Source organism: Malus domestica, chromosome 14, assembly GCF_042453785.1.
Source record: "Malus domestica chromosome 14, GDT2T_hap1".
NCBI classification, from domain to species: domain Eukaryota; kingdom Viridiplantae; phylum Streptophyta; class Magnoliopsida; order Rosales; family Rosaceae; genus Malus; species Malus domestica.
The window spans coordinates 1,055,822-1,070,077 of NC_091674.1; the positions used below are offsets into that span (position 1 = coordinate 1,055,822).

A 14,256-nucleotide genomic window follows, 5' to 3' on the forward strand; every position below is an offset into this window, starting at 1 on the left:
TTACTCTTGTCCGTACATATAGCAAGGAGAGAGAGAGTACGGGGAGGAAGAGAAAGAAGGATAATGTGTGTGTGTGTGTGGTCCACGTGGGTCACCAAATCAAAACCACAAAAAATCAACATCTAGGTCTCCAAAATAAGTCACACACACGCACCACAAGATTCATCGTCCCCGGTTAAAATCGTCATTTTACGTCACTAAGAATAAAATAATACATATCTCTGGGACGGGCTATGACAAAAACTGTATAGGTTAATATATCAGTGTCTTTTTTTAAGTAAATTCTTGAGCCTTTTAAATGTGGCTTTATTATTTGAGGATGTCGTTGTTCATACAAATCTCTGACTTCGTCTCTGGGTGTATGCTAGAACCATGGAGGCAACCTTTGATTTTCTCAAAATCAATTATCAACCTTTCTAACTTACGCGTGGTGAGAAAAATATAGATGCAGCTAGTGTGCTAAGAGAAAGCATATTCTTAACAAGATTTTTGGCAATAGAAAAAGGCAAATTTACAATTTAATGGAATATTTTTTTTGTTTTCCTCCATCTATCCTAACCCAAAACAATTTGCACCACAATTTAAAAGAACAGAAATGAAAGGGAAAAACATGGCGTGAGAAGCCATGGAGTTGGATGGACAAGCAGAGGTCCTTCACCAAAATAGCAATTGTCTTTTGCAAATTGGAGTCTCAAGGGACATGGATAGCTCAGGAGATATCTCTCTCACAAACGAACTACAACAACAAATTAGAAGGAACGGTTAAATGTTTGCCTTGTTTGTACCCGCGGCTAATATTCATAATCATCTATCTATATTTCATAAGTAAATAGCTATACTGATAATAGTGTATTTATTTAAACGGTTACCCATAACCGTGACCATCAAGTATAAATGAGCAAATAATCGTGATTACCCAAACACTCGGATATTTTGGCCATCCTAGTCAATGCCCTGTCAATATAACATCATGCTATCTCTAATTGAGAGGGCTAAAGGTCAAAAAAACAAAACAAATGGCCTGATTTGCCCAAAACTCATCTTCAACCGATAGATGAGCTATAATTCCATGGGGCCTACCATGCATTATTTAGCCAAAATGACACCATGTTGGCCAAATGTTGCCCTCCTCTTAGCTCTTTGTTTGAGACTCATCTCCTCAATTGCAATAATTGATTCAAATTTAACAGGTACATTTAAAAACATCTAACAATAGTTTAATTAAATTAATCAATAAATTTAAAGTATAAACTTAAAATTAATAAATTATTGAGGGATAGTCCATTCGATTAGAGATGGTATATGAATATGACCTGATATTGTTCATTTAAAAATAATTTTTCCATGGTGATAATTTTGCACGTGGCTAAACATATAATTCTAAACGGAACTATGTTTAGCCCTTTCTATTGAAGATAGTTAGTACTATTTCCTCAAAAATGTATAGTATGAAAGAGACTTCAATGACCTTGTGTCAAAGACTATCTCCATGGCCTTCTACCCGACAATGCTATGATGCCGGTGAACTCGTTCCACCAAGTCCTCGTATATTACCACCGTAAGAGAAGTCTCGTAGGAGTACTAATAGGTGCAGTTTCCTGTGAAATTTCCAATTACCACATCTGCATACCTCAATTTTTATACATCATTCATGTAGGAACTGCATTACTGCCGATAAAAGCACATACCTCACAAATGCAGAAACCATAAGCACAAAAGAAGGAGGTTAGTAAATGCAAGGGCGAGGAAAACATTGTCAAACAAGTAATACCAAAACTCACAAATGACATTGACAGAATTGACATTTAAAACACTAGTCACTAAAAAACATGGGCAGTTTCATTCATTGATTTGAGTCAGCAAGTAGTCTGCAGGTAGCAACTGTGTACAAAATGCCACGCAACACATCCAAAGACTTTTACCTTTAACCCACTCTCAAATATTTTTAACTCTCTCCCCTGTTTTCTTTTACCTAGTTCCACTGTAGTTTCTCTTTTGCCTTTTATAGAACTAACTGTACACAAAGACTGCAGAGATTATGCCCCCTCTCAATTTGCAGACCTACTTTTAACCACATAACAGATATTAAGCTCTTGCACTTTTGCTAAAGTTTTAGGCTTTTTCTGGATATACCGATGCATACTAGAAAATCCGCTTTCGCTGGCTAAAAACCCACATCTTTTTTTAAGGAGTGCCTACCCCAAGGAAATCAATGAAATGGATGCTGGTGATCTTCTCATGATGCAGATTTTGATTTTCCCCAGATAAGGACAGATTGGTCCTGGTGGTGGTGACTGACTCATCCCCAGAAATATCTGAATTTGAATCTGATTGATGACCAGAATTATCCACACCCATCATAGCTGCAGCTGCTGCTCCCACTCCTCTCACTGGCCCAGTGCTCCTGCAGAAACCATTCCCATTGCTACCAATCATCTTTTTAAATCCCCCATCACTTGATGATGAGCCTGCAACAACAACAAAATAATAATAAGTAACAAATATAGATTATAATTTTCAATAAACTAATTAACCCATCTTATATTGTTCTCCTACAGACTCGTTTAACTTTCTGATAGGATGTGAGTTTGGTATAATCCGCACCGACCAATGAACAATTTGGTCATGCATTTGTTATGATTCATTTATAAAGTGAAAAAAGAGGTAACATAAGGAACACACACATACCTAAATGTGATCCAAAGTTTTGGTGGTGATGAAAAGGATGGAACTTGGTGAAAAGGGTGGGAGGTGGTTTGTTTGAGGGAGTGAGGGAGAGATCAGTGCAGGTTGAGGCAGACTGAGTGCTGTCATCATTGATGGTACTTATTGAGATGGTTGATTCAGTACTGGTGGAAGGATTTTTTGGGAAATTAGCGACCACATGAGGAGGAGGTGATGGAGGAGATGGAGGTGGAGGAGAAGAGGGCTTTCTCTTCTTGAAAACATTGGATTGCTCTCGGTGTTTTCTGGCCATGATCACATGCCAATGGTTCTTCACAGCATTGTCAGTCCTTCCAGGGAAGAGCCTTGCAATCATTGCCCATTTGTTGCCATAGAGTCTGTGGGCAACCAACAGCCTCTCTTCTTCCTCCTCACTGAATGCCCTTTTGTTGATCCTTGGATCTAGCTGGTTGAACCACCTCAATCTGCAACTCTTCCCTACAAATAAAAAATCAGATGATGAACAATGTCAAATTAATTAGTTTACATTTTCATAATCAAAAACATTTAAAGAGAAGTGATTTTCCGCACTTTTTTTTTAACATCCTTTTTTTACATCCGAGGGATAGAAATAAACATGGGTGCGAAAAATGAGAAAATGAGTGCGAAAATCATTTTACTATGAAAGTACCAAATTCAAAGAGGGGGATAAAAAGGTTTACCTGATCTACCATCAAGTTTCTCAGCTATTATGTTCCAGTTTTGAGGACCATATTGTCCCACAAGTTCTTTGAGCTTTGAGTCTTCAGCTGGTCTCCAATGGCCTCTGGCACAACTCTTAGCACTAATTCTCCCACCAGCAGGGCTCCTATCTTCATCATCATCTTCCTCTCCAACAAGATTCAAATTCAAAGGCACGGGCCTTTTCAGATCAACCCCAAAAAGCACACCATGATCGCTTATATTTTTTGGTCCCCCATTTTCCAAAGCTTGAGAACTCCATGGTTTGTTGGTTTGCTGGGATGATAAGGGACTGAAAGGCCCAAGCCCCATTGCAGAAGTAGAAGAACCACCAAAGGTGTTTGAGAGAGAAAGTTGATTAGAAACAGGAGGTGGTGGCGAAAAGTTCAAATCTTGGTATCTGGTGAAACCATTACAATCACTCTTCAGATGTTGAAAACCCATTAGTAATTCTCACTTGGAAAATTAACCCACCAAACAGGAATCAGAAGGGTAAAAACCCAAGATGCAGAATTTTAGAAGAAAATGGAAGAAAAAAAAGCAGAAAACTTGGGGTGGTTTCTTTATCGAACGTAAAAAGTGCAATGCCACAGGGTAGAACAACAGAAACCAAGATTCGGGTTTTTTCTGTTAGACCCTCTATCTGTGAGATCACTCACTCAAACAAGGGTCTGTTTGGCAGGAAAGAAAGTGAGAGAAAATGCAAGAGAAAAAGCAGAAACCAGAGAAAATCTATTAAACAAGAAAGGGAACAGGAAACAGAGAAATGGGTTTTGTTTGGGAGAAAGAAATAAACAAAAAAACCGCACGGTTGAAATTTGATTCTCTCCTCCTCTCAAAGAGCCAGGGTGCTTATTTTTAAACTGATATCATCATCACACACTCTCTCTCTCTCTCTCTCATATGGAAAAAATGGGGTGGTGGGATTGTTTGGAAAGCAGGAAAGTCTGTGCTGTTGTGCATGCACTTCGAGAACCGCTCGTGTGGGTGGTGGTGGTGGGGATCCAGCCTCTCTCTCTCTCTCTCTCTAAAAACCGATGCTTTTGAGTTTGAGATTTTCGTGAGGGGGTTGGGTAGGGGATTAATGTAGTCGTAGAAGTACTACTAGTTGTACTCGTAGTGCTGCATTGCTTGTCCCATCTTCTTTTGTTTATTTATTTATTTTTCTTGTGCGTTGGCATTGGGTTTTGGGGAAAACCAGAATCTGTTTGTCTGTTTGCGAAACGTTTCTTTTTCCTTCGTTTTCAAAGAACGGAAATTTTCAAGGACCGAAGTCTTAATCTTCATCCCCACCACCTGTCATTTGCCCTTCTGTGCTCTCGTACCATAACTAAAAATACTATTGTCATTATTTTTTTTTTTTCCATATATGATACTCGGACTAAGTACATTTCATGCCAACGAAGTTTGGTGTCAAATTTAAAACGAGGGGCACGAAGTTTTAATTTTTTTTACTTTGCACTTCCGATATTTTGAAATTTGTTCAATGTACATTTTCCGTCAAATTGTAATCTTTATTATGTTATTGAGAGTCCGAGGCCAACCCAATTTTGGTAACGAAATTCAATAGGATGCTTCTTATATTTACACTTTTTGTTGAGACTCTTTTGGCACTATGATTACAATTAAACAAAAGGTGTGAATTGGACGAATTTTAAAACATCTGAGTGCAATGTGAAATAATAAAAAACTCACGTTTGATTTTCAAACCAACACCAAAACTCAACTGTTCTAAAACTACCTATCCGATCATATTCAACTACTTTCTATCTGTTTAAATTTTATTTCCTTTTATTATTTTACTTCTTCCGTATAAACCTCTTGGCTTAAGGAAGTAGATTTTGACAGATTTCTTTCTTTTCCCCCTTTTTCCTTTGTATTATTCCATATTTGTAAGTAGTGCATGCATGTCCTTGTTGCAGGATCCAACTTGGCAAAATGTACCAGCCCAAGCAAAAGTGCTTTTTTCACGTTCTTCTGCAAGCAAACGTTTTTCATTTGACCAACTGACTAATTAAGAGTTGAATAGATGTGGCAGTTTTTTTAATTTTTTTTAATAAACGATATTATCTATATTAAGTTATTAGGATGTTGGTTAAGTCTCGCAAAGGTAAAGTAATAATGTGATTCAAAATTCGTTTTTGCGCTAGCTGTGACATGTTTTTTATGTCAATGACTTGTAAAAAATAAAGGAGAAATTAGTAGAAACTGTTAATTTACGAACCTCGAAGATGATTTACGAAAGAATCGGATTGGAAACAAATTTATCAATTTCCATTCCAAAAAATTCGAATCGATATGAAATTTCCAAATTCAAAATTTTCAAATTATTCGGCGGTGTTGTCTCAAAATTATTTTTGGCAACAATGGCAGATTAAATGTTTATGACCTAGAAAAAAATGACAAGTTTGATGCAAATAAAAGAATTATGGAATTTTCTTTTTCTCATCGTGAAGAATTATTCATTCTTCTCATATGATCGTGAACAAAAAACGAGTTTTTTCTGGCAACAATGGTAGATTAAATGTACATGACCTAGAAAAAAATGACAGGTTATGACACACCCCGACCCGGAATGTCCACTAGGACTCCGAATCAAGCTGTGATGACTGACACTTGGAAGGTGACGAAGCCATAAAGTGTAGTGATGTGAAAAATGTAAATAAATTTAAACCTAAAAGTGCCTAAATACAAGAGTGCACTGTGACCGGGAATGAACTCATTTCACGCGTGACATCAGAGCATAAGTAAAGTACAGTAGAGTGGATTGAGAATCATATCATCGAAGGTAATCTCCAATACCAAGATTTGCCACAAATCATCGTCGATAAGAAAGCTCAGCTATTAAAACCTAGAGGGGCAAAAAAAACAAGGGTAAGTGGGCCTGGAAATAAAGTTTTAATAAAAACCTTTTGAAAACGTTATAATCCCTCGCTGTAAAACCCGTATAGTTTCCAGAAAGTTATACTATGTTATAGTATGAAATCAAATGCAAAACAACAGTAAATCCAGAAATATTCCAAATCACTACATATCAGCAGCAGCATAATAAAATCAGGTGTTCATCAATCTATGCTGACATAGGAGTCGGAGTTGCCTAATGCAACTTGTACGACTTATAAATCAATCTATGTTAACACACGAGTCGGAGTTGCATAATGCAACCTATACAACTCATAAGCAACATGTACGACAGTGTCAGAGTTGCCTATTATTGCAACATGTACCACAATATTAGAGTTGCATAAAACATAAATATAGTCATGTCATAACTCAATCATTTCAAATAACACCCTAAACTCACCTAAACTTACCTATGCGTCCCCGTTCACCTTAGCACTTCAAAGCATTTACAACAATTATATGCAGGTAATATGCATATAGATATGCCATGATGCAATCTAAAACTCAATCATATCATAGTATTTAAAAAAAAATATATATATATATATATATATATATGACATGACATAAAATGCATAAATCAATTTAAAAGCATTTGTGGAACTATCAATCATATATATACTATAAAAAGGAAAAGACCCACTCACCTAAAGTCCGCACTACAATTCTCTAGAACTAATATCGAGGCGTCACGAACCATAGTCGCCTGTGGCCAAGTCCAATTTGACTAGGAAGAGCTTCAATTTTACTCAAACCTGTCGAAAACCCTAGAATGAGTGTGCTTCGATTCGACCTCCATACGCGCTCCAACACCTCCATCATTGCTTGGGCTTTGTTCCTGGCCTCCAGAGACGTGCTATGGTGATCGTGATCAACGGTGGTGGCTTCAGAAATGGCGGATTGTCGATGTGGTTGCCCTTGAACCCTCTGTTCGAATTCCACGAATTAGAGCCAAATTGTCTCGGGTTTCTGTATAAGAAAGATAAAGGGAAGGATTCTAGGATGATTCCAAGTGATAAGGGGTCCTAATTTGCTGGAGAATCATCGGAAAATGCACTGGAATCAATGGTGCAGCCAGGTCAGCCCGAAATGGAAAACCGGGTAGAGGGATCCGGTGTATCCATCTCCCTCCTTTCCCCTCATGTTTCCTTCTTCTGGTTGGTCACTCACCTTCCTCTCCTATCTCCTCATTCGGCCACTCTCTCTTCTGATTCCTCCTATATTCTCTTCCTCTCCTCTCATTCGTTGCCATCAGGCAGCCTCCCTTTTTTTTCACCAACTTTAAAATAACAAAAAGATATTAATATAAAGATTATAAAAAATATATATAAATATATATAAATAATAACCAATACAAAAGTACTTTTCAGGTTTACAGTTCTGTAAAACTTTAATCATAACTTCAAATCTGTTTTTGCTTGTGCCTACACATATGCATCGTCAAGTACTTCAGGAATACGCTAAAGGAATATTTTGTATATCGCTCGAGCCGGGATGTGACAGGTTAGATGCAAATGCAATTAAAAGAATTATGGAATTTTCTTTTTATCATAAAAAGAAATTATTCAATCATTTCCATCTGATTGTGAACATAAAACGATATTTTTCTTAATAATGAGATGCGATAAAAAAGAGAAAAATCATAATTTTGTCGAATCTCATGTCTTGGGCCTTTAGGCTGCTAGACGTAGAGTTTTACCTCAAAATAACCGCGGTGCAATTTAACAACTCTTACTTTAATATACATTTTTACAAACAACCACTTCTTCGATATGGGACAATTGCATTTATTCAGCGATTCCTAATATACCATCGGACATATCATTTCTAATATCTTATAACAATCGCTATGTAAAATCATTAGAAGAATTTGCCTCACATAAACATATTTTCACTATTCAGCCACCCAAAGTATAATTGGCGGCCAATATATGAACTGTTTTTGTTCTCTTTTAAGTATCGAGGACCAACTAGAACTGGCTAGTCGACACAGTTTTCGAAAGATAAACTTGCACCGATTTTGTCCTCGCAACGAAATGAAACCAAAACTAAACTTTAAGTGGAATTACGCTAAGGGGATGTTACCCATAGGTTGGTTATTTTATCATATAAATTTATTTGGATGGTCTAGAGTTGAACGTTGCTTCTTTTAAAATTGTGAATATGAACCATTGTAATTAACTTAGGTTCTACAACAAAATCAATTGGAAAAATGGGAAGTAATTCAACTTACTTACAAGTCCATTCAAGGTCCCTTCTTCTATCAATGTGAGATTCGTTCTCAACACGCCTCCTCATATATGACGAATTTTCAAGTCTAACACATGAGTAACACAACGAGGTAACGTCAAGCACGTGTGGCCGCTTGACTACACATGTGGAATAACCTGCTCTTTTACTATGAAAAAATATGGGGTTCCATCATAGAATATTTTTTTGTCGAAACGATCATAAAACTAATTGGAATTATGAAAACTATTCCACAATCCCTATCAATTAAAGTAAGAGTTATGTTGACCTAGAGCTTAAGTGAGACTAAAGCCTGTAAGTTACTTAACTTTAGGAGAGATTGTTTAGTGTGCATGGAATACAAGCATGTACTAAGTATTATTATACAAGTAAAGAGATATTTAAAAAATAAAAAAAATAAAAATAAAAATCTACTTGTATAATGACAATTGACATATCTTCGTGTTTTCAATATATTGAAAAATCTCTTTCGAAAAAACATGAAATGACATGTTCTTTTCTTCTAAAACAACAAACGAAGGAAACCGGAGTATAAAGTAAAACCAAAGAAACTTGATTGACAATGCAATGCAAGTGATCGGCTTTATCTTTGCACGACGAACGTAGCCATGCCCATCATTACATTTTATTTACCCCAAGAACACTCATCATTGCGTTTCACATTAAAAAACCAAAAAAATTGGTAACAAAAAGAAAAGAAAGAAAAAAGTAAAAAAGAAAAAATCACATCAAGAAACAGAGTGAGTGAAAGATATCGTTGTTATTGCCCCGAATTTGCGTAACAGAGAGAGAGGGCAAAGAGAGAGTAGTAAGGAAAGAATTGAGAGATCTACTTCAGATCTCTATGTCAGACTTTAGAATCCGTAGGTTGAAAGCTTTAGACGGTTTAAGAGAAAAAAAGAGATTTATATCATTTAAGCTTTTTTATTTTTTTAAGTTGGCCAGTTGGATGGATTAATAAAAGCGGTAAAATTTGGAATTTAAATGGTGTGAATCTCTTAATAATCGGCTACCGAACACAAAAATCTAAAATGAATCTCAATACTAAGAAAAGTACTAATGGAAATACATGTTTTCTCACTATTATTAAGTGGCAACTATGCTCATCACTTAGTAATTATTATTATATAAATTCAATGTAATACAATTTTTACATAAATTTCGAAATTCAAAATTTACATAGTGACAATTAACTTAAACACAATATTTTAAGTTAAAATATTTTAAATGGTCAAATGGTGAGTTAAAATATTTTCCAGAACACAACGCACCTTGCAAACGTCTGAGTTTTCTGATACGCACACGTGCGAACGATGAGAGAGGAAGAGCATAGAGACGCAGCGACCGACAACGGTTTCATCGGTTTCCTGCTAACGTAAACACAATACTTTAATAATCTTAAAAATTAGATTAGTGGGCTTTTGATTAATTTATTTTTATTTATATTTTTGGCATCAGCATTATTGTTATTTATACTTTTTTTGGTTCGTGCTTTCTCCACTGCATCTCTCATGCACTGCCGTTTTGTCTGTTTCCCGAAACCGTTTGGCTTTTGTGTTTGGGGCTTCTGGTTACACGTGCGGTTGAATCGTTGTCGTACACGTGAACGGTGTTACCGGGGCATGACAATCTGGGGTAACGAAATCTATGAGGATATTGGACGTGGGTCCCGCATCTAGTGAGATTTTTTAGTGTGACCGGCACATAAGGTGGTACATCATATGTTACTATACAAATGAGATATATGTGCTAAAAAGTTAATCGTTTAAAAAATAAAATTTCTCATCATTTATATAAAAACACGTAATGTAACATACGTATTCATGTCATAATAAAAAATTTATCCCGCACTTGGAGGAGTTGTTAAGAAAGTGTTTGGGGAAAGTGGATGGACGAAAGTACCCCCATGGTGTTGCGTGGAGGTGGTGGATGGACGAAAGTACCCACATGCCCTCGTGCACAGGATGTTCAAAATCTAAATATCATTAGCAGTCGAGTTCATCATGACATGATAATATCATGCATGAGTTTTGACAGATGGTAAATATTATGAACGCTTTGCCTCTTGTAGTAGGAATCCAAATTTTTTTTAAGGTTAATGTCATCTTAATAATTCATAAAAATAAAATTACATCTCATTTATACTTCAAATTCCTGTTGCTTTTTGTTTTTGAACTTTTTGAAGGATATTTTCTTTCACGTTACGTGTTTGTTTAACATTGAATTTGATAATTCATTAGGTCTAAGGTATTTTTAAGGAAGAAATGGAATCGGCTTCTAAATTGAATTAGTCATGAAATGACCTCAAAGTGGATAGAAACACCATACAACTAGTTCATCTAGTTCCACTAGCATAGACAAGATTTAGAAGTTGATATTCATTCCACTTTCTTTGGTATAACTTGAATTAGTGACTTAATACATAAAATTTAATCTTAGACACTAAATGTGACATACTTACATGGATTGACACAATTGGTGTGAGATCAGCATTTTCAGCATTCCCGTTACAAAATTGTAATGATCACAAATATGCACATTGCAATTGGCACAATGTGTTACTTGTGGCAAACTAGGTAACTTGATCCATTAATTTCCAAGTGCATTGCAACAAAGCCTATATAGTTCACGGAATTAAAGTCATTTCTTCAAGCAATAACTTAGGAAATGTGACTTTAATTTTAATTTTAATAATACGTTCAGTTTGTTATCATGTAGTGTTCATAAAATCGTTTAAGTATACATGGCAATGATATAATATATGTCTTCACACACACAAAAAATGATATAAAATATGTGCAATTATGAATTAGGTTTGTTTCCCTTATAAACAAAAAGAACATAAAGAGCAGCCTTTGTTGAAAAAGAACAACCAAATTAGCTAATGGCAGCAATTACAACTTCATTTGACCGACCCCTTTGAAAAAGAATAACAAAATTAGCTAATGGCAGCAATTACAACTTCAATCAGTAATATGGAAAGTTAACTTACTTATAAGATCATGCAAAATTCATTCTCCTATTAATATGTGATTCATTTTCAATACACTTCCTCACGTGTGACAAATTTTCAAACCTAACATGTGGACAATATAGTAGGATGATGTGAAGCACTTGTGCCCGTTTGGCTTCACACGTGGGACAACCTGTTCTACCACGAATAAAGTTGAGGTTTCACCATAAAACCAATTGACAATATGAAGAATAACCCAATTTACTTATAAAGGCTATATAAAGTTACTTCTCCTATTGATGTGGAATTCATTCTCAATATGTATTAATCAAACATCAAACAAATAGAAGATTAATTAAGAAAGATAATTAGAAACATCATATACAAGGAGGGTTTTCACGTTAATGGAGTGCAATAGTTAAAATTACGTACCATAGAGAGAATCATAAAACATACTTTATAGTACTATTTCCAAACACATACGTTTTTGTCAATGTGTACTGGTGGTAATTACCGTGCACGTGATTAACTATAAAATCAAGGAATCCAAATAGGAGGATCACATCAACATTTTCAACTAATTTCTGTCTTAATATAAGATAATAAAGACATCTCGTTAACAACTTCGTGATGCACCATGTTGGTTAGTTCTTGGTAAAGATTAATTTGGCTGCTTCATCAACATTTTCAATTATTTCCGTCTTAATATAAGATAACGACATCTCGTTAACAACTCCGTGGTGCATCATGTTGGTTAGGTCTTGGTAAAGATTAATTTGGATGCTTCAACATGAAAAGTACGTATTAGTTAATTACATCTTGTATAACAGTAAAAACTAATAATTACACACTCTTCTTCTCTCCCGACACGACACATGCTTAATTTTATTCGTGTTTTTATTAAATTTATTCAGTTTGATGATCAGAAATAACGAAATAGGTGTATGAATATTAAAATGTAGGGAATTTTAACAAAAAACTTCTGGTACTATTCAATTTAACAAAAAAACTGCATTTTTATATTAAAAAGTCAGTTCTTGTATTATTCATTTTACCCTTTATTTTGTCCTTATCATTAAAACTCAAAGTTTTCAAACCATTTTCATTAGTTTTCCTTAAAATTATAACGTGTGATGAGTTGTCATTTTCTTATTAATAATGCCTAATTGCCTATAGCTGTCGACGAAAACAAGAAGGAATAATTACGAGAAACTAACTAGATTAAAGAAATGATTAGTTATCTATATAATTCAGTTCTTGTTAATTTGTTCCTTGTACACATATCACATATATCATGCCGTTAGCCGAGATTATCTTTAGTCACAATCATAGTTCATATATAGATGTCCCACCCAATGTTCTTTTGTTTGTTTTCTGTTCCCTTTTTCTTGCTGAATGATGAGTCGATGACCCTTAATTTGTTGCATGCATGAACCGAAGGGCCTACTATAACTTTTGACCCCTAAAGAGACCACGAGCTACAAAAGCCTTTTTGTTTTACTTGGAATAATAATTGGAGGAATCGGTACAATTAACCAACTAAGTGACCAACCCACCACAAACAATTTCAAGGAATTCTCTTTGTTTTTTATATTGTTATGGAAAAGATTTTGAGAAAGCGACTAAATAAGATGTGATTTTAATGCTACATAGTATTTAGTGTATGAGTATTTTAACCGTTAAATTTTATTTTCATAATTGTTAAATCATATATTTTCAATTATAATCATTTATTTTTCGTATCATTCAAAGTTACGTTCTATTAAAATAAAAATCATTGGATTAAAAAAATTCTAGATGTAGTTGTGGTGCATGTCACTCTATGATTACACATATGCGTACAATATATCTATGTCTTGGGTCTCCATCAGAAAGACAGGTTGTTATTCTCGATCTCCCAAGCGTCATGCATAGGTTTTATAGTATTAGGTTTAGGGTGTCACCTCTTGCCGACGAAATGAATGGAAACCCTACCTAATGACCAAGCGACCAGTAAACATCCACTACGTACTACTGCTAATCATGTGGGAGCTAGTAGCATTATGTAATTAAGCTTTGTTTTTTTTTTTGAACTAATTAAGCTTTGTTTTCTTGGAAGGTGGATTGTCTGCCCTCACATTTCCATACTTTTTCTATCATTTTTTGTTTGTGTGGTCACGGTTAACCTACATCAACATTTTATATTTTTATTACTTTTTGTTTTATTATTTATATAAAAAATTAATATAAAATGTTGACGTGTCTTAACCGTAACCACACATCACAGGAAGGTATGGAGAGAGTATGGAAATAGAAAGGCAGACAATCCACCTCCGTTTTCTTCCGTTTTCTTGAGTGGAAATTTTTCTCAAGAAGGCTAGTTTCACGTTTCTAATTTTATATGCCGTTGTTAAACTTACTATACGAGCAGTCTAATTAATAATACAAAAAGAAATTTAGGGAAACTTACAAGGAAAAATAAATCCATAATTCGAGATGAGATACCCTTTACGAAGATATGGAGGTTACAGGTCTCACAAATTGAAGCCAAATGTAGATTAATTTCAATAAATTAGATAACTAATATGAGCTCGAAGTTTTCTTTGTGACTCCCGACAGTTCTTCGTAGTGGCTCCGTTATACAGAAAAAATTATCACGCCGTCACTTTAACGTATATATTTCGAAGCCGTTTAAACTAATGATGAGATGGGCACTGCAACACAATTGGAACCCTAGGTTCAATTTCGTTTTCTTTTGATTTATA

The 14,256-nt window shown here is 35.0% G+C and overlaps 1 protein-coding gene across 1 annotated transcript; it reads right to left on the reverse strand.

Annotated features, from left to right (window-relative positions):
* Positions 1-1,821: 1,821 nt before the first annotated feature.
* On the reverse strand, positions 1,822-4,483 carry LOC103414850 (transcription factor CSA-like). The gene is made up of 3 exons (XM_008353215.4): positions 3,387-4,483; positions 2,689-3,162; positions 1,822-2,468 (listed from the first exon to the last, which is right to left on the reverse strand). Exons 1-3 carry the CDS (start codon positions 3,847-3,849, stop codon positions 2,185-2,187), a joined length of 1,221 nt encoding a protein of 406 aa, XP_008351437.3. The 5' UTR covers positions 3,850-4,483; the 3' UTR covers positions 1,822-2,184.
* Between the last annotated feature and the right edge of the window lie 9,773 nt (positions 4,484-14,256).

What these genes read in the sequence shown, in the direction of transcription:
- LOC103414850 (XM_008353215.4), bottom strand. Translation starts at nt 3,849, where the DNA reads ATGGGTTTTCAACATCTGAAGAGTGATTGTAATGGTTTCACCAGATAC. An exon ending in GAAACTTGATGGTAGATCAG is followed by an intron (nt 3,163 to 3,386) that starts GTAAACCTTTTT and finishes TTTTATTTGTAG; the next exon opens with GGAAGAGTTGCAGATTGAGG. An exon ending in AAACTTTGGATCACATTTAG is followed by an intron (nt 2,469 to 2,688) that starts GTATGTGTGTGT and finishes TTGTTGTTGCAG; the next exon opens with GCTCATCATCAAGTGATGGG.